Source organism: Mixophyes fleayi, chromosome 4 (assembly GCF_038048845.1).
Source record: "Mixophyes fleayi isolate aMixFle1 chromosome 4, aMixFle1.hap1, whole genome shotgun sequence".
Taxonomy (NCBI): Eukaryota; Metazoa; Chordata; class Amphibia; order Anura; family Limnodynastidae; genus Mixophyes; species Mixophyes fleayi.
In genome coordinates this window covers 33,798,989-33,819,616 of record NC_134405.1, presented here as the reverse complement: position 1 = coordinate 33,819,616, position 20,628 = coordinate 33,798,989, and the positions used below count along the sequence as shown (strand labels likewise).

Sequence of the window (20,628 nt, the reverse complement as noted above, 5' to 3'; positions counted from 1 at the left end):
ATATGAAGTGTGTGATGAGGGCAGCAGGGATACCAAGTATATTAATATGTCCCTTATTAGTGTGATCAATGAGGTACAGTTTGTGTGAGTGATAATTGTTCCCTTTCCTCACACAGTATATGGAAGCACAACCATTATTCCATTATCATCATATGGGATACAGCCTCAATGTTGACATATAAATCATTAAAGTTATATAGACAATACAGTGTAAATTAAAAAATAAGTAAATGTAAAATCAAAGCTGTGCCCCACCCACCACACACAGCTTTACCAACCATAGTGCTGCCAGCCTAGGCTGGTACTAGAAAAATAAGGGGGAGCAAAAAGAGTGGAACCCCCCAATTTTACTATTACCAGCGCTAAGCCTGGCCTGGTGGCACTATAGCAGGGAAACCTGCATCGGGGGGTCCTCCTGCCATAATGACAACCGACCACAGGCCAGTTAGTACGGGGCGGGAGATGGGGTCTGCAGAAATAAATCTCCCCAAAGTGGTAGGTATGACAGTGTTTATGCCACGTAAATGACTTTACTACCGAACTGATCAAGCAGCGTAACTTGAGATCCGCTCCTGAATTAAGCCGATTGCAGAGCCGAATTATGTGCATTGTGAAGCAAAAGTAGATTGCGCTCTGTATGTGCTCCTTGATGAATCAGGTTCAATGTGGTAAAAACAGCGTTTACCATCCCAGAGTCCTAACCTCTCCCTCAAATCCCCGTTACCCTAAAATTAACTCAGTCTCCCAAGCCCACTTCCTTGGTGTCACCCGTCTGCTTTATGTGATACATTCAGTCTCTCAAGGTCCTGTCATCTTCAGATTCTAAATATTGTTAAAATATGCCCGTTACTTAGCCAAAACACAACCAAAACTGTTATCTATCTGACATAGTCTCCCGCCTGAACTATTGCAACCTCGTCCTATCAGGTATTCCCCTTGTCTATCTGACGCCACTTAAATCCATCCTAAATGCTGCAACAAGACTGATCTTCCTCTCTTACTGCACCACACCTGTCTCACCACTCTGCAATTTCCACCTACAAGACTTCTCATGTGCAGTTACGCACCCATATAATTTCCTATCACGCCAGATCAGACTCTCCCCAGACTCCAAATCATTCAATGCACTCTGAAAACCCTCCTCTTTACTAAAGTATATTCGACTCCCATCTGATCCATCCTATGGCCTTTCTGCTGTTCCAATCTGCCTCTCACACTCACTCCTTTTATCTCTAGTCTGAACTTTTCCCACTAGATTGTAAGCTCTTACTAGCAGGGCCTTCTCTAGCCATTGTTTTCACATCCACACTTATTTACAGTGCACGACCCTGATTTATGTACCCACTGCTTTCCCCTGTGTCTCTGGTTAGCTGTATCAGGAGTTGCTGTGAGTGTGTTTGGATAGATTTGTTTAGTGAGTTGCACAATTTTGTACTCTCCCCCACTGCTGATTTTGGCTCACATCCCAGTTACTGATTAATGGCATTCTTTGCAGAATAAGTTAATCCCATATAAACCTCTATCCATCAGGTAACGCACAGTATCCTACCTGCATGATGGGGAGAGGAGTCCAGTGTCCTGCCTGCATTATGGGGAGAGGTTTCCTGTGCCTAACATTGTTCTCCTTGCTGGCTGGCACCTACGCACAAACACCGTGAGTAGACAATACAAAGAGACTGTGTACGAATAGCATATAGGGAATAGCTGTCAGTATACAATATATGAATATATGAAATAAAAGTCCAATTTCAGATGTGGTCAGATACATACTTTGATGATTTGCATTACTTTAAATTTTGACCTGTTTCTTCTCTTGCTTTGGCTGTTGGGTGCAGCTTCCAGGATCAGTTCCTCTCCAGGTTGATCTATAATTTAAAATGTAATAAAGATAAATATTTAATGCACACTAGACTTATATTATGAATATGTTCAGCGGTCAGGTCATGTTGGAGTATAGAGTCCTATGTCTGTATAGAGCAGTGTTGGCTAACCTGTGACACTCCAGGTGTTGTGAAACTACAAGTCCCAGCATACCCTTCCAGAAATAAGCTGCTATATATTGGCAAAGCATGCTGGGACTTGTAGTTTCACAACAGCTGGAGTTAGCCAACACTGGTATAGAGTGTAATAGAGTTGTATTATGATCATGTCCAGTGGTCAGGTCATGTTGGGGGTGTAGTGTACTATGTCTGTATAGAGTGTAATAAAATTGTATTATGATCATGTCCAGTGGTCAGGTCATGTTGGGGGTGTAGTGTCCAATGTCTGTATAGAGTTTAATATAATTGTATTAGGATCATGTCCAGTGGTCATGCTAGAAGTGTAGTGTCCTATGTCTGTATAGAGTGTAATAGAACTGTATTATGATTATGACCAGTGGCTTTAGGACTATAGAACAGGTTGGGCAATAGACTGCTGTGTGTGTAGAAAAGGACTATAGGTGAATATTAGGAGATAAGAGGAGTGGGGGCATGTGAATATTTCACAAAAAAATAGATATTTTATATGTAAACCCCATGTTCCCCATTGGAGCTTATAGTCTAAACTCCCTAACACACGCACGAACTAGGGTTCATTTTTGTCAGCAGTCAATTAACCTACCAGCATGTTTTTGGAGTGTGGGAGGAAACCGGAGCACCCAGAGGAAAGTCACGCAAACACGGGGAGAACATGCAAACTCCACACAGATAAGGTTCTGGTGGGGAATTGAACTCATGACCCCAGTGCTGTGAGGCAGAAGTGCTAAGCACTGTACCTCCATTCTCTAGTTGCCGTTGTTTAATTGCTAACTCCAAGTTTATACAAGTATATTTCTACAAGAAATAAAGCAAAAGAATAAAAGGAATCATTTTGCCTCTGGACAATCCATGTTGCACTGCAAGAGGTGCAAATGCATTTAATTTCCTTACATAAAGGGAAAATACTGTCTGTAATTTAGAGTTGAGCCCCCTCCCAACTCTAAATCTGCCCTCACATTTTAAATCCAAGCAACATGGTTTTGCCAAGGTGGAAATTTTCTCATTTATTTCTTGGCTGCTTTGTGAAAGTGTTTATAGACTGGACATCTCTGACTAATTACAGGTTGTCACAGCGAAAAATTTCAACTCCTGTTTGATACAAACAACCCCCATCACCCCCTCTCCAATCAGTTACATCGTGACCGATGTCACTAGGATTACAAACAATAAGCAGCACTTCTGTTGGAAACCAAAATTGATGTTTGGTAAATAGCCAAACTGGGGGGGGGGGGGGCTATTCCCTATACTGCATCCTCTACCAGGTCAAATGGTTGTATAGAAAATGTTTCTTCCTCAATGTTCATATTTTTGCATTATCGATCAACTACATAATATTTTTTTTCTGCGTGAAACAAAACAATGTTTAGAAAATATGTCAAAATTAGTGAGTTTATCTTCTGCAAATTACTTGCACCAAACGTTAATGGAAATAATGTGCAAGGGAACGTACAGAACAAAGAGCCAGATGTCTTCTTACATACATGTGGAGGAGTGTACTTAACTTGTCCATAACTCCATGCAGTTACATTTTGTAATTCAGGACAATGATGTTTGGTCATGAGCAAGTGGATACAGCACGTTGGGTATTGTCACATTACCCGGGGGGTATGTCTAGAGCTATTAGTATGTTAGGACACCCCGAACCACAATCATCCCCTAAAAGCTCCCCTGCATGCCAGTTGATGTGACATATCTCTCAAGAGCTCTGGAAGTCAGGACAAGTGGGTGGTGGAACAGTCCCCAAGAATTGGGACTTACCACCTAACTGGGGACAGTTGGGAGGCATGATTTATCTGCTGCTTTACAAAGGAATGTAAATAAGTACACTTCTCATATAAATACTACAACTATTTGTATTAATGTGCTCAAACACCACCAGAACTGCCCATTTGGCCCAAAAGCCAAACAGTTGGATGTAGGTCCAATATGACAGCCAGATCCTCTTTGTTATAATTTGTGTGCTCGGCTGATGTTTGCAATCATTATCTGCCTTCATTTCCTACCATTCCTGCAAAAATTTGCAACCAATTTAAATGTTTCAGAAGTCCTGTAAGCATGAGTTATTTTAGGGTAATATTGTCACTTTCATCATTATTAGATCCACCAACAACAATGGATATGCCACTAAATCACACTTATGCAGCAAGTAAGCAGGCCTTTTAAAAGTTTAACTTGGCAATCCAGACATCCTTGCACCTGCACTCCATCTACTATACCTGAGCACCAGTATATCCTGCTCCAGTGGCTAACCATGTAATCCAGTCTCCTTGTACCTGCACTCCCACTATTATACCTGGATTCCAGCATTACCAAATATTTTGTTCCTGTTTGAGCCAGTGTGCATTTGTATTGTGACCTGATTCTACCAAATACATTCTGGTTGCTCACTACCAGCTACTGTTAGCTGTTCACTCAACCAGACAAGTGGCAGTCTATTCTGTATTAACCCCTGCCTCTCTGTTTCTGAGTTCTGCAATACATTTTACCACCACTACATGTTGTGCCTATGGACTTGTGATACCTGTATCAACATTGACTGCGTTTTCATATTACCTGTATGACTCAGGGCCGTAACTAGGGCTGTGCGACAGGGGCAACCACCCAGGGCGCAACATTGAAAGGGGGGCTCAATTTAGGAATATTTTAGGTTAATTTGGTTAAAATTGAGGGCTAGGGGGCGGCATTTGTCTTTCTCGCCCAAGGTGCTAGAATTCTAAGTTACGGCTTTGGTATGACCTGTGTTCAAAATAAAGACACTCCATTTGAAGTAACTACCTATACTTTCCATTGTATTCATACTGGGAGCCTTAACAATTGCTAATGCCTCGTATCTACTTCTGCATTATAACAAGTTAAAGAAGAACTCTCCCTTTACCCCAACCAGTAAAACAGCAAGGGTCACATTACAGTCACCGCTGCTGTTATGACAAAATTTCTTCGCACATGCAATCCTTTGCTCCAGATCTCAAAGCCTACTAAATCAATGTAAATTCCTGCAGATACCAGCTGTCATGAGATCAAATCTGTATCGCCAAATGTAGACCAGTCTGCTGGATATTTTCAAATGGAGAGATGTTGTCACGAACTAGGTAATTGGAAGGCCTTACCTGCTGATATTGGCGCTGCTACGCAAGGAGGCGCGGAGTCTAACCACGCCTCAGGTCTTCACCAGGGAACCCCGCAAGGAGTTTTGGGCTTAGCTGCTGAGACGTGTCGGTCGTGGTTCTCCTAGGTAGCTACCAGCGAGGTAATGAAACAAACGTAATGAACAGTCCGAGGTCAAATCCGTGCAGGCAACGAAGTACAGAAGGGTGAGGCAGAAGGATCGTCAGGAAGCCGAGGGTCAGAACCAGGAGGTCAAACAGGAACCAAGGAAAATCCGAAGAGTAGTCAGGCAGGCAAAAGGTCAAATCCGGGATATACAGGCAGAAGATATATAAACTAAGAGGGGAGCCTAGAGACAAGGGATTAGACTAGATACTCTGGCACCCTAGTGATGCCAGAGTTTGGTTTAAATAGTAGCGCCAGCCCTGCTATTGGCGTGGAGGTCGGCGGTCAGCTGATCTGACCGCCGACAGGAACTGCAGCTTAGCGTCTCCGTTGCTAAGCAACGAGACGCGCTGTTCGGGCTCGGGCGCCCGAACTTTCTGTGGGGCCGGAAGTGACGTCCCGTTGCCTAGCAACAGGACGAGCAGGGATCGAGAAGGCGTCCATCCCGGCACCAGGTAAGAGTGCGGGCGGCGCCTGACAGTACCCCCCCCTCTCCGTCGAAGGGGTGCAGACCTCGAGGATAGCTTCTTGAACTTAGCCAAGAGACGAGGGGCATGAAGATCCTCCTTAAATACCCATGACCGTTCCTCGAGTCCGAAACCCTTCCAGTGTACCAGGTACTGGGGACGTCCATGGAAGTTACGGGTATCCAGAATGTGACTGATCTCATACTCGTCACCGGTAGTAGTAACAGGAGGTAGAGGAGAAGAGGTGTTGCGGTTGAATCTGTTGAGCACCAAAGGTTTTAGTAGAGAAACATGGAAGGAATTGTGGATTCTCAGAGAGGGGGGAAGGAGTAATTTGTATGTTACTGGGTTAATGACTTGTGTAACCGGGAATGGCCCAATGAATCGTGGAGCAAGTTTCATCGAGGGTACCCGAAGTCTAAGGTTCCGTGTAGAGAGCCATACTTTGAAGCCAATATGGAGAATGGGAACACACTTACGGTGGCGATCGGCCGTCAATTTATATTGTTGGGTTGCTCTCAACAAGTTTTCCTTAGTAGATGTCCAGATGTGGGCCAGATCCTGAGCCAGGGAATGGGCTGCAGGAACGGAAGGTGTTGAGGAACGGGAGAAATCCGGAAGGATGGGATGGGCACCAAAGACAACAAAAAAGGGAGAGGAATCCGTGGAGTCGTGTATGTGATTGTTGTGTGTGAACTCTGCCCATGGGAGCAAATTACACCAGTCATCTTGATTGCCGGAGGAGAAGCAACGGATGAACATCTTCAGATCCTGATTAACCCGTTCCGTCTGGCCATTCGTTTGGGGGTGATAACCCGAGGAAAACTAGATTAATTCCAAGATCCTTGCAGAATGCCCTCCAGAATCGGGATATGAATTGTACCCCACGGTCTGATATAATCTCTTGAGGACAGCCATGGAGCCGGAACACCTCTTTAATAAAGATTTGAGCCAATTTAGGGGCGGAGGGCAGACCTTTAAGGGGGACAAAGTGGGCCATTTTAGAAAATCTATCGACGATCACCCAAATAGTATTGAACCCCTCACTGGGCGGCAGATCGGTAATGAAGTCCATGGAAATACTAGTCCAGGGCCGGTCAGGTACAGGTAGAGGCAGGAGCAGCCCAGAGGGATGAGATCTAGGAATCTTGTTTTGGGCACAAGTAAAACAAGACTTAATGAATTCTTTGAGATCCGACCGGAGGGTAGGCCACCAATAGCTTCGGGAAAGGAGAGAACAAGATTTCTTGAATCCGGCATGGCCAGCAAACTTAGTAGCATGGGCCCAGCGGAGGGCTTTCAAACGAAGGTGGGGTTCCAAATAGGAGTGGCCAACTGGAGGAGTCTTGGCCCTGGTTAGGGCGACTATACTGGAGGGTTCCAGAATGTGAGGGGGTTCGGTTGTAGAAGTATCATCTGACCCATAGAAGGACCGGGAAAGAGCGTCTGCCCTAGAATTTTGAGTACCGGAGCGAAAGGTAAGTTTAAAATCAAATGGGGCGAAGAATGAAGACCATCTAGCCTGACGAGGATTTAGGCAGCGTGCCTCTCGGAGGTAGGTTACGTTTTTGTGGTCCGTAAAGACCATCACCTGGTGTTTAGCTCCTTCAAGAAGGTGACGCCATTCCTCAAATGCTAATTTGATGGCTAGTAGTTCTTGATCACCGATTCCATAGTTGCGCTCAGCAGAGGAGAATTTCTTGGAAAAGAATCCACAAGGCCGGAAGGTCCCAGCGAGAGACCTTTGGGAGAGAACAGCTCCTACACCGACAGCTGAAGCATCCACCTCTAAGAAAAACGGTTCTCTTTGAAACGGTTGGGATAGAACAGGGGCAGATAGAAAGGCCTCTTTCAAAGAGATAAAAGCAGCAACGGCCTCCGGAGGCCAAACCTTCGGGTTAGCGGATCGTCTGGTGAGATTTGTTATGGGCGCAATCAACGTGGAGAATTGATTGATGAACTGTCTATAATAATTAGAAAATCCAATGAAACGTTGAATGGCTTTCAAGCTCAGAGGTTGAGGCCAATTAGTGATAGCGGAAACTTTTTCCGGATCCATCCTCAATCTGGAACCAGAGACGATATACCCCAAGAATGGTATCTGAGGAACTTCAAAGATACATTTCTCCAGTTTACAGAAGAGTTTGTTTTGTCGTAGACGATGTAGGACCTCTGAGACGTGGGAACGGTGAGCGGTAATATCTGAGGAAAAGATTAGTATGTCATCCAAGTTAACTACCACTGAGTGATAGAGGAGGTCCCTGAAGATCTCGTTGACAATGATTGAAAAACAGCGGGAGCATTGCATAGTCCGAAGGGCATGACGAGATACTCGTAGTGTCCGTCGCGAGTACAGAAGGCAGTCTTCCATTCGTCGCCCTCACGAATCCGGATTAAATTGTAAGCACCCCGTAAATCAAGTTTAGAAAAGATCTTGGAACCACTAATTCGGTCAAACAGTTCGGAAATGAGGGGTAGCGGATATCTGTTTTTAACAGTGATTGCATTAAGCTGTCGATAATCGATACAGGGACGTAAGGTACCGTCCTTTTTCTTCACAAAGAAAAAACCCGCCCCTGCAGGAGAGGTAGATCTTCTGGTGAATCCGCATTGAAGGTTTTCTGAGATATACAGAGACATGGCCTGATCCTCGGGAAGAGACAGAGGATAGATTCTGCCCTTGGGAATGGGCTTCCCCGGTTGTAACTCAATAGGACAGTCCCATGGACGATGAGGAGGAAGAAGCTCAGAAGCTGCCTTGGAGAACACATCCAAAAACGATAAGTAAGGAGCGGGGACCTCCAGATGAGGGGAGTGCATCAGGCATGATGTGGAGGAAAGGCATAACTTCTTGGGTTTGACCCAACTTAAACATCTCTTGTGACATTGGGGACCCCAGGAGGTGACCTGAGCTAAACTCCAGTCGAATTGGGGTGCATGTAGTCTAAGCCACGGGAGACCTAGAATGACTGGATTGATGGATTGGGGTAAAACCAAAAATTCAATCAATTCAAAGTGCAGGACCCCTACCGTCAGCCGAACTGGTGTAGTAACTTTGGAGATGGAGCCATTGATGACACGGTTTCCGTCCACGGCAGTTAGGAATAGCGGCTGAGGCAAATCAAGAATCGTAATTTGGAGTTGTGATGCCAGGGTGGCGGAGATGAAATTTCCGGCAGCGCCGGAATCCACGAAGGCAGAGGTCAAAAGGGGGCCACTAGGAGAGTCCAATGTGATGTTCATAAGGAAGTCTGGATTGGAGGTAGAGAAGGGAGTAGAAAGTCTCACTCCTAGAACGGCCTCCCTCTCACCGACTAGGATGAAGCATTTCCCGGCCGTTTAGGGCAAGACAGCAACCGATGTCCAGATTCTCCACAGTAGAGACAGAGATTCTGCCGAAGCCTTTTCTCCCTTTCCTCGGGGGATAGCCGGGAGCGACCAATTTGCATGGGTTCATCAGGAACAACTGGTGCTGGGTTCTGGAACCGAGGGGCTAGGCGAGGGAAAAACCGTCTGGGAGAAGATCTCTCTCTTTCCTGGGTACGTTCCCGGAAACGAAGATCCACCCTGTTACATAAGGAAATGAGAGAGTCCAGATCCGCTGGAAGTTCACGAGACGCCAACTCATCCTTGATACGATCCGTAAGACCCTGCCAGAAGGTTGCCATCAGTGCCTCATCGTTCCAGTTGAGCTCAGAAGCGAGGGTGCGGAACTGTACCGCGTATTGGCCAACCATCAGAGAGCCTTGGCGTAAGGAGAGAAGGCTGGAGGCTGCTGAAGATACTCGACCTGGCTCATCAAAAACCTTACGAAATGCTGTGATGAAGGTGGAAACATTCAGAAGAAGAGGGTCACCCCGTTCCCAGAGTGGTGAGGTCCAGGCCAGGGCTTGTCCAGACAGAAGTGACATGATGAAGGCCACCTTGGATCGTTCGGTAGAAAAGGCTCCTGCATTGCATTCAAAGTGTATGGAACACTGATTAAGAAATCCTCGGCATCTCGCAGGATCCCCATCAAATTTCTCAGGAGTGGGCAGTCGTAGCGAGGAGGAAGCCCCTGGAGAAGAAGCGAGGACCGGAGCGATGGCCTGTGGAGGGGCGGCAGCGGCCGGGTGAGAGGCAGCTAGCGACACCTGCATGGAGTCCAAATGGGTAGATATGCCCTGGATACATTGGAGAAGCCTGGCTTGCTCGGCATCCTGTTGTTCGACCTTTTGAGCCAAGTGCAATAAGAGGTCCGAGGCTGTAGGTTCATTTTGGCCGTCCGCGGTCATGGCCAGAGTATTCTGTCACGAACTAGGTAATTGGAAGGCCTTACCTGCTGATATTGGCGCTGCTACGCAAGGAGTCTAATCACGCCTCAGGTCTTCACCAGGGAACCCCGCAAGGAGTTTTGGGCTTAGCTGCTGAGACGTGTCGGTCGCGGTTCTCCTAGGTAGCTACCAGCGAGGTAATGAAACAAACGTAATGAACAGTCCGAGGTCAAATCCGTGCAGGCAACGAAGTACAGAAGGGTGAGGCAGAAGGATCGTCAGGAAGCCGAGGGTCAGAACCAGGAGGTCAAACAGGAACCAAGGAGAATCCGAAGAGTAGTCAGGCAGGCAAAAGGTCAGATCCGGGATATACAGGCAGAAGATATATAAACTAACAGGGGAGCCTAGAGACAAGGGATTAGACTAGATACTCTGGCACCCTAGTGATGCCAGAGTTTGGTTTAAATAGTAGCGCCAGCCCTGCTATTGGCGTGGAGGTCGGCGGTCAGCTGATCTGACCGCCGACAGGAACTGCAGCTTAGCGTCTCCGTTGCTTCCTGTGGGGCCGGAAGTGACGTCCCGTTGCCTAGCAACGGGACGAGCAGGGATCGAGAAGGCGTCCGTCCCGGCACCAGGTAAGAGTGCGGGGCGGCGCCTGACAGATGTGTGGTGTATGACTGTGGAAGAGGAATGGTTATTTGTTAACAATAAAGATGAGAACAATTTTGATAAATTTTATATAGAATGTTATATACATTTGGACCGTCGAATTTCACGCATTTTACATGGGGAATTTGGGGAATTTTTTTTTAAGAGTTCCCTAACCCAAACATCACCACACAGTCTAACCAGCATTGTGATGTGGTTTGAATTCCAGACAGAACACAATAATTATAGAGGGGATGTCACAATAGCCCTAGGGTTATATTTATTGGTCTGTCCCAAGGAGAATGCATATCCATCATTGCAGGTTGTAGCTCATCTCCATAGACTTGGATTCCGCTACATGGGTGAAGCATCATCTAGCCAGACACTTAAATATAACTTCAGTGCTATTTTATTAGACCTCATAGTTACACAATTTTATCACCTTACAACAGAATGCAAATATAATCAAAATACTGACAATATTTGGAATATACATACAAGGAACATGTATACAACACTAAGAGAGACTTTACCACTGACCTGAGCACTTTGAATGGACTTTCCAGTGATTCAGTTCCAACTCATCCCAATGTCCTTGGGATGAGGGTGGAGTACCAGACAATGCCACTAAAGGTTAAGCGCACATGAGACCCCCAGCAGTGAAAATGTGTTTTGTGAAGTGACGATTCACACTTCTCTGTTTGGCGGTCAGATGGGTGAGTATAGATTTGGCAGATGGCGGGAGAATGTTACCTGCCTGACTGCATTATGTCAACTGTGAAGTTTGGTGGGGGAGGGATAATGGCATGGGGCTGTTTTTCAGGGTTTGGGCTAGGCCCCTTATCTCCAGTGAAGTGCAATCTTAATGCTGCTGTAGCGCCCCCCTGCGGGGAAACAGAGACTAACGCAACACAAAAGAACTTACCTTGTAAACGATGGCCACCTCCAGTCCGCCTCCGATATCCCAGCTGCGATCCGATCCCAGCAGATCCGCAGTCACAACCCTTGTCACCTCCAACCACGTCCCTCTAAGAAAGAGACAAAGATTACGGCCGTGCCTACCAGGTAAGGGCTGTCCGAAAATACGGCAAAGAACGAGAACACGGTCAGTCCAAGCTCATTTGCCGCCTCCTCACTTTGTTCTTGCCAAGACGCGGGGGACCACAGGTACTTAAGACCAAGACTAGTCCGAGGACTAATCCTGCCTCAAGTACCTCACACACCTGCCGGTGAGGGCCTAACCGGAAGGGGGAATCGAGCGTAATACTCACCGGGACACTCCCACTTCCGGTCCGGTTCTCCTGCACCTCCCCGATACCTGCGGATGACAAGAACACACAGCCTCCCTCTGCGCTAATGGTGAGACTAAAGGTATGCACCCATAAACACTAAACTGACTAAGACAGCGACCCGACCCTAACAACGTTCTAATGGTCGGCAACGCAACTAAGTCAAACCACTATGACTAACTAGGTGTGGTGCACTAACGGAACTGCTCACTTACACACTACGAGGAACACCAGCCGGTGTTCACGGACTAAACCGGAGGGCGGTTCCTAACCCCCTCACCCAGGTTTAACCAAGGAGACTGTCTCCTTACGATGGGGTTACCCACGGACCCTAAGGACCGGCTGCTTCAAACCCGGCTGAGGCTCAGTGGAACAGCACACTAACCCGCGGGCCGACTGCCTGTACTCGGGTATCTCACACATGTCCTTACGTCCGGAACCACAGGTCCACCTGCACGGAACCGGCCTTGGGGACCCTCAATCAGAACCACGGCCGCCCCTGGAACTGCCTCAAGGTGTGCTGCACTGCCACCAACTCACTCAGCCACCCCCTCTGGGAACCAGTGTGACCCCGGGGACCTAAGGGACAGGAAAACTACGTATGTTCTCCCCTGACTATGTGTATGCTGGTAACTACACTTGTCCCCACAGCACGGGTTAGCACAGGAAAACACAGGAACAAGAGCCTACCTTTAATGGGGGCCTGACGTCTTGCCCCTGGACACAATTACGTAGCACACCCAAAATACCGTAATTTAACAATACCCGCCGCACAGACAGAATACAATATACAGTACTTTGTAAGCTACTAACCAGAGCACACCGCTGCTAGCCAACCAGCCGGTTGCTACAGCACCACAGGAGCCTCCGCTCTACTGTACCTCCTAACTACATGTGCTCACCTCACACAGGACCGCGCCTACACTCACGAGGCTCCCATGCCTCTATCACACCACCTCCAGGGCCTTCTGCCCTTCACACCATGGGCCTCTTGCCCAGTTGCACACAGAGCCTTGTGCTCTGATTAATGGGCTTCAGCCCCCTCTCTACCTCAAGGCTCTGAGCCCACTAACTAGGGCCTTGTGCCCTGCTACACAGGGGTACTAGCCCCTGCCCACTCAGGCCTTGTGGCCTCCCTAACCAGCTGAGGGCCTTGTGCCCTTTAAAGCCTACTGGCTATCAGCCCCTACTTAGGCCCTCTGGCCTTCCTATGGCTTCCAGGCCACTAACTACCTAAGGGCCTTGTGCCCTTTTATACCTGAGGGGGCTCTGAGCCTCCTCTATCTAACTAACAGGGCCTTGTGCCCTTTATAGACAATATGGCCTACTGGCCCAATATTTTTATCGGGGCCTAGTGCCCAGGTCCCTGGGCCTTGTGCCCCTAATTTTCCATGCCACGGGCCTTGTGCCCGAACGTGGCCACGGGCCTAGTGCCCGAATTTAACGTTGAGACTACTTACCTGCTCTGCGCAGGAATCTTAACTTGCCACACCGTTTTCTTCCTTCTCCGGGTCTTCCAGACCCTCCAGCCGGCGGCGCCTCTTCTCCTCTTCGGCGCTGAGTCTGCTGTTGCTGCTGGGGCGGGGGCGCTCTCAGCCCTTACAAGGGCTCCCCACCGACGATCTCCGCTTCTGTTCTTGACTCGCCGCTCTGGACGTCCCACGACGTCCTTCTCTCTCTTCTGGCAAAATGGCACCACCCGGCGACTTATATAGTCGCCGGCGTGACGTCATCAGCCGGCGCGAGCGCTGATTGGCTCGCGTCGGCGCCAATCTTTTGAACGGCCGGGTGCGAGCCGCGATTGGCTCGCGTATCCGGCCGCTGATTGGCCAGTGGGGAAAGATGAGCCCTGATTGGCTCATCCTTCCTCCGCGGACGGGACCTGCAAGAAAGAAGCCACGATACTCACCGCTGGATCGATGGACAGGTGAGTAACCTTCTTTCTTCACCCGCTTGCATGGCTCAGCTACCAGGCACATCTTCAGCCCCTCCAGGTGCATAACGATGGCAGGGGCACTCTCTACACTTCAGCATACCAAGTTATTTTGGACAATGCTATGCTTCCAACTTTGTGGCAACAGATTGGGTAAGGAACTTTTCTATTTCAACATGACTGTGCCCCAGTGCACAAAGCAAGGACTACAAAGACATGGTTTGATGAGTTCAGTGTTTAAGAACTTGACTGGCCCGCACAGAGCCCTGACCTCAACCCCATCTTACACCTATGGGATGAACTGGAATGGAGATTGTGAGCCAGGCCTTCTCGTCCAGCATCATTGTCTGACCTCATAAATGCTCTACAGAATGAACGGGCACAAAATCCCAGAGAAATACTCCAACATCTTGTGGAAAGTCTTCCAAGAAGAGTAGAAGCTGTTATCGCTGCAAAAGGGGGACCAACTCCATATTAATGTATATGTATTTGAATACAATGTCATTACAATCCCTGTTGGTGTAATGGTCAAGCAGCCGAATATTGTTGTAAGCTCTTAATTATTTTACAACATTTACAAGACTTCTCCTATGCTACTACTACCCGCTTTGTTTTGTATCTTTTTCTCTTGTTGAAGTGGAATAGCACTGACTATTACATGTTTGTTAGCAGCATACAGTTGGAGTACTATTGCTTTGGTATAGCATATCTTATTACCTATTGACTACAGGAAGTACTCAACATTTATTGCTGCCTGTTCTGACAGCACAGGGTTATCAAAGGAAAATAGAACACAATAGAGTTTGTGCAAACATGTAATTCTCTGAGGTGGGGTTTGTAGGAACAGGGAAAATACAATAATCTCACAGTCAATGCAAATGAGTACAGTTCCACTATAGAAATATGCTTCATTCCTTTCCCAAAAATGGAATCATGCAAATGTTCTGCAAAGCAGTTTAGGAAATTTTTCTCATGTCTATGCTCGATCCACGGGTTTATTATTTATCGTTCAATTTGACCACCCATGCAGTCGGCACAATCGAACAAGGTCTAGTCATTTCAAGTCATGTAGTCATTTGGCATCTATGGCCAAACAGCAAAGACCCTTCTGGCTCCATTGCTGTCAGTTACTCAGGTCTGAAGATGACCACACATATGGACTGACTGAGGTCATATTCCTTCAGGATTTTCCACCATTGAAGTAGATTTGCTAATAATTATTCTCTCAATTGTTATGATAGAGATAATTTTTAGCCTACACAGTGTGATTTTGGAACAATTGCCTGATATAGACTTTAGTATAGATCAGGGCCGGACTGGGACTAAAAATCAGCCCTGGCATTTAAAATACACAGGCCCACCTCAGTTCAAGTATGAAAGAAATCGTGTGCCAAAAAGGGCGTGGCCGCATTGTGTTGTGGGTGTGGCCAACATGGGGCATTCATACATACATTTTAATAAAACATTACATTTATCTATGCTTCTGGTGCTGCTGACATCCATAAGGGTGGGAACTTCCTGCAGAGTGAGCAGGGAAGCTCTTTGTCTCACGAGATTACAAAATCTCGGCTTGCTGCAGGCTGTGTCCTGTCCGGGAACTGAGAGCAGCTATCAGTTCCCTTCCCCTAACCAGAGCTGGATTAAGGTTCAGGTGGCCCGGGGTATTTAAGACAGCAGGGCCCTATTATGTAACATGGTTATCATTTTAGACAAATACACAGGCAATACTGTGTACACTACTGTTAGAAGCACACAGTTTTGCCTTCACAAGCAGTACGTTGTGAAGCGGGACATACCTCCCAACTGTCCTTGCAGTCAAACCAAATCCTGACTATGTGAGACAGTTACCCAAATTCAGGACTGCCCCACCAGATTCAGCACAGTTGGCAGATTGTCCTGCTCGCTCCTACCTGTCTTGCTCACTTTCACCACTTGTAGCAGCTGGTTTCTTTAGCTCAGTTCTTTTTTGTCTTGCTCCTGGAATATTGAATGCCCTATTTTGAAAAAAATGGGGTACATGAGATTTTGAAAACTCCAACCAGCCCCAACAAATAATTAATATTCACATTTAATAAATAGCCCTCCTCCCCAAAATCAGCCCCATATTCAATTGATAGCCCACCCCAGCATTAAATTAAAGGTTCTTTCACCTCACCTTAAATAATTAGCCCCACCTACACTCCACCATTAAATAGCCTACCTCCCACACTATATTAAGACCCTCCCTTCCCTCACATATTATATTAAAATACTGCGCACGCACACTATATGAACATGGCCAAACACACACGCACACAATAGCAACATGGGGCCCCACAGCCCCACTATTAGCCCAACTATTAGACACACTGTTTGCTCCAGTTTGCCCCACTGTTTGTTTTAGCCCCTGTTTGCCCCACTGTTTGTTTGCCCCCACTGTTTGTTTGCCCCCACTGTTTGTTTGCCCCACTGTTTGCTTGCCCCAGTGTTTGTTTGCCCCAGTGTTTGTTAGCCCCAGTTTGCCCCACTGTTTGTTTGCCCCACTGTTTGTTTGCCCCACTGTTTGTTTGCCCCAGTGTTTGTTTGCCCAAGTGTTTGTTAGCCTCAGTTTGCCCCACTGTTTGTTAGCCCCACTGTTTGTTAGCCCCACTGTTTGTTTGCCCCACTGTTTGTTAGCCCCAGTTTGCCCCACTGTTTGTTAGCCCCACTGTTTGTTTGCCCCAGTGTTTGTTTGCCCCAGTTTGCCCCACTGTTTGTTTGCCCCACTGTTTTTTTGTTAGCCCCACTGTTTGTTAGCCCCACTGTTTGTTAGCCCCACTGTTTGTTAGCCCCATTTTGTTTAAGCCCTAGTTTGCCCCACTGTTTGTTTGCCCCACTTTGTTAGCCACACTGTTTGTTTGTTTGCCCCAGTTTGTCCCACTGTTTGTTAGCCCCACTATTACCTACACACACAGACACACTATTACTTAAACACACACAAACACACACAGACACTTACCTTTTTACTTCCAGCAGCAGCACTCAGCGCGCTGCCCGGCAGACGGAGAATCAGTGACAGCCACCTATGCGAGCAATCACATGGGACGGCACCACGTGACATGTGCCGTCCCATGTGATTGGTCGCATAGGCGGCTGTCGCTGATTCTCTGTCCGCCGAGCAGTGCGCAGAGTGTTGCTGCTCAGCGGGCATACAGACTGGCCCATCTGGCCATCAGCCCTTCTGGCATTTGCCAGAAGCGCCAGATGGCCAGTCCGGCCCTGGTATAGATTCATGTGTGGCCACAAACGATAAACCAACTACTTCTGCCTCACAGCACTGGGGTCATGAGTTCAATTCCAAACCATAGCTTTATCTTTGTGAAGTTTGTATGTTCTCCCAATGTTTGAGTGGGTTTCCTCCGGGCGCTCCGGTTTCCTCCCACACTCCAAAAACATACTGGTAGGTTAATTGGCTGCTGTTCACATTAACCTCTCAGTGTGTACATGTCTCTCTCAGTGTGTACATGTCTCTCTCAGTGTGTACATATTAGGGAATCTAGACTGTAAGCTCCAATGGAGCAGGAAATGACGTGAATGAGTTCTCTGTACAGCGCTGCGGAATTGGTTGCGCTATATAAATAGATGATTATGATGATACACGGGCCATTGTTATCAGGTTGATGATGATGATACAGGGGCCATCATAATCAGCGTTATCAGGTTGATTTCTTGGAGAGTGGTATTACTGAAGCAGGCTTAGGGGTAAATGTATTAAAGTGCGATTTTCACAAAACACTTATATCCTGTGACATTGCAGGCTAAATTTAAAGTGTCAATGTAAATAAAGCCAAGTTGTGCCTTTAATCACATTGCCACTTTAAATTTAGACTAGCAATGTCACCGAATATCGTCGATTTGTGAAAATCGCACTTAATACATTTACCCTTTAATGTTTATTTGTCCCAGAAGAAAAAAAAACCATTGCTTTAGACATTATTGAGTAAGGCCACCTTCCCCACTCTGTGCCAGATAAATATGAGAATTTATCTAAGATCCGAGAAGGATTAGCACTGGAGGATTTCCTGAGACTGTGATTGCATTCCGGACTCTAGGAAGTATTATTTTGGGATGTGATGTGAATAATAATAAGTCATCTTCAGATGCAGAAATGTGTATTGTTTTATTGCCTATGGTGTTTCAAAAAACGTTGGGCTGAATTCTACGCACTTCTAAATCATGAACATTGTTAATTAAAGATTCATAATTATTCCACATTTGGTGGTTTGAAGTACCATCAAGTAATTGACAGATACTCTTGTTCATATTTTCTCCTTTGACAGATGCACCCTTATAATGCCCAACTTGTTGCGTGTGGAGAGCGAAGAGACCATTATATTGGACGCCCAGTCGCAAACTGTTCCCTTCGAGGCGGAAATCCTAATTCAGGACCTTCAGAAGGTTCTTATAATAACGAAGGCCAAGGTCTCCCTGAACAGCGGCAATGGTTTCCTGGGAAAAGTGGACATAAAGGTGAGGTGACATATATTTAATTAGAGAATATTCCCAGTAGAGTTGCAATGAGACGCGTAGACCAAAACTAGAAAAAATAATATATGTGTTCAACGGAGTTCCCATTGTTTATAAGTACATTTATGGTTTGTCCATAAGAAATAACCTGAAATTTGTTCAAGTTAGACATGTTCTCTGCACAGACAAATCTGTATAACAGGGCGACATGATTGGCCGGGGGTTAGCATTGCTGCTTCACAGCACTGGGGCCATCGGTTCTATTCCGACGAACATTGTATCTTCTCCCGATGTTGTTCATGGGTTTTTCCCCACAATATAAAAAATTACTGGTAGGCTAATGTTATTGTATGTGTTTGTTTGTATGGTAGAGAATGTAAACTATAAATTTACTCAGGGACTGGTGTGCATGATTAAACCATTCCACCAATTGTCCTGATTTAGGCAGGACAGGTCTGATTTAAGGGACTATCCCTTCGGCATGTTTATCCCAAATACCAGAAAGTTCTGAGTCATGTTTCCCCTCCACATGAGCACGCCATCACCATGGCTTAGTGTTTTCTGTGTGCACAAGCCTCTGTTGCGCCCTGCAATTGAAGGATAATTTTATGGGAGTGGGTTGGGTACTCCACCAAAAGACATATCATGCCCCCAAAAGGGTGTGGACATGCCCTCTTGTCTTGATTCCCAGGAGGCCAATGTTGGAAGGTAATAGTAAACATTATTTGTATTATTTTTATTAGGAGATTGATTGCTCCTAATAAATATCTTATAGTTATCATTTCTGATTTTCTATTATAACATGTTGTTTCATTTTTGCCTTTTTACATTTTACTAAAAAATGTGTTATGTTATAGGTTCCTGGCACGGATTTCCGCAAAGACGCAAAGAAGAAGCAACATGTCTATGTGTTGGTGAAATCAAATGTGTGCAATCTGGAGAAACTCGTCCTGTTGTCATTCCACAGTGGATACATCTTCATACAGACTGACAAGACCATCTACAACCCAGGAACTACAGGTAATGCTCAGGAGGCCATCGTCTCATAGCCCTCATAAGACACTGTGATCCAGCCTAGTTACTCCAAAGTAATTATTGTATGGATATATTGTAGACACAGCATTGTTGCATCCAGCAATAATCACTCTATACAACCTTTCATCCTAATGGTGCGCCAATACCCAAACCTAGCACTCACATCAAGACAGTATTAAATGTTAACATTACCCACACCATGCTGACTCTTGTCCTTCATGTCATGTCTCTTCTAGTTCTTTATCGTCTTTTCATCACCGGACACTACCTGGAGCCGGACAAACGCACTGTGGATGTGGAGTTCATTGTAAGAAAGTAGAAACATCTCTATATTAAATCTGTGTCTGCCTAGTGTCTACACTGCGCTCACTGTACTTTTCCCACAATGCAGTATGTTCTGCGCCCTCTCAGTGTCCACCCTGTAATGTACTTTATGATTACCCACAATGCGCTATGTTCTGTACCTTTTCAGTGTCAACACTGCACTCTGTAGTGTACGTTATGATGGCCCATGATGGACTCTACGATGTGTCTTCTTGGTGTTCAAACTAGGGATGAGCGCGCTCGGATTTCTGAAATCCGAGCCCACCCGAACGTTGCGGATCCGAGTCGGATCCGAGACAGATCCGGGTATTGGCGCCAAATTCAAAAGTGAAACTGAGGCTCTGACTCATAATCCCGTTGTCGGATCTCGCGATACTCGGATCCTATAAATTCCCCGCTAGTCGCCGCCATCTTCACTCGGGCATTGATCAGGGTAGAGGGAGGGTGTGTTAGGTGGTCCTCTGTGCTGTTTAGTTCTGTGCTGTTTAGTTCTGTGCTGTTTAGTGCTGTGCTGTTTAGTGCTGTGCTGTGCTGTGCTGTGCTGTGTTCTGCAGTATCAGTCCAGTGGTGCTGTGTGCTGTGCTCTGTCCTTCTGAGGTCAGTGGTGCTGCTGGGTCCTGTGCTGTGTCCTGTTCAGTCCAGTGGTGCTGTGTCCTGTGCTCTGTGCTTCTAAGGGCATAGTTATTTCCCCAATATTCCCCTGTGTTTAAAAAAATAAAAAAAAGTTTTTTTTATAAAATACCAAAAACTACTTTAATATTTTTTAATTACCACAAAATTTTCACAACCAATCCTGCAGTATAAGCCCATTGGTACTGCAATATTACCAAGTTCACACATTCAGCAGTAAAAGTCCAGTGGTACTGCAATATTACAAAGTTTACACATTCTGCAGTATCAGTCCAG

The 20,628-nt window shown here is 46.4% G+C and overlaps 1 protein-coding gene across 1 annotated transcript in view; it reads left to right on the top strand.

Annotated features, from left to right (window-relative positions):
* Positions 1 to 1,320: 1,320 nt before the first annotated feature.
* The window catches only part of LOC142151175 (complement C3-like), a 102,006-nt gene continuing 82,698 nt past the window's right edge, over positions 1,321 to 20,628 (top strand). The window contains exons 1-5 of the mRNA XM_075206539.1: positions 1,321 to 1,387; positions 1,531 to 1,654; positions 18,177 to 18,366; positions 19,221 to 19,383; positions 19,635 to 19,705. Of these exons, the coding sequence (XP_075062640.1) occupies positions 1,336 to 1,387; positions 1,531 to 1,654; positions 18,177 to 18,366; positions 19,221 to 19,383; positions 19,635 to 19,705 (600 nt within the window). The 5' untranslated portion in view covers positions 1,321 to 1,335. The remainder of the gene's footprint in view (positions 1,388 to 1,530; positions 1,655 to 18,176; positions 18,367 to 19,220; positions 19,384 to 19,634; positions 19,706 to 20,628) is intronic.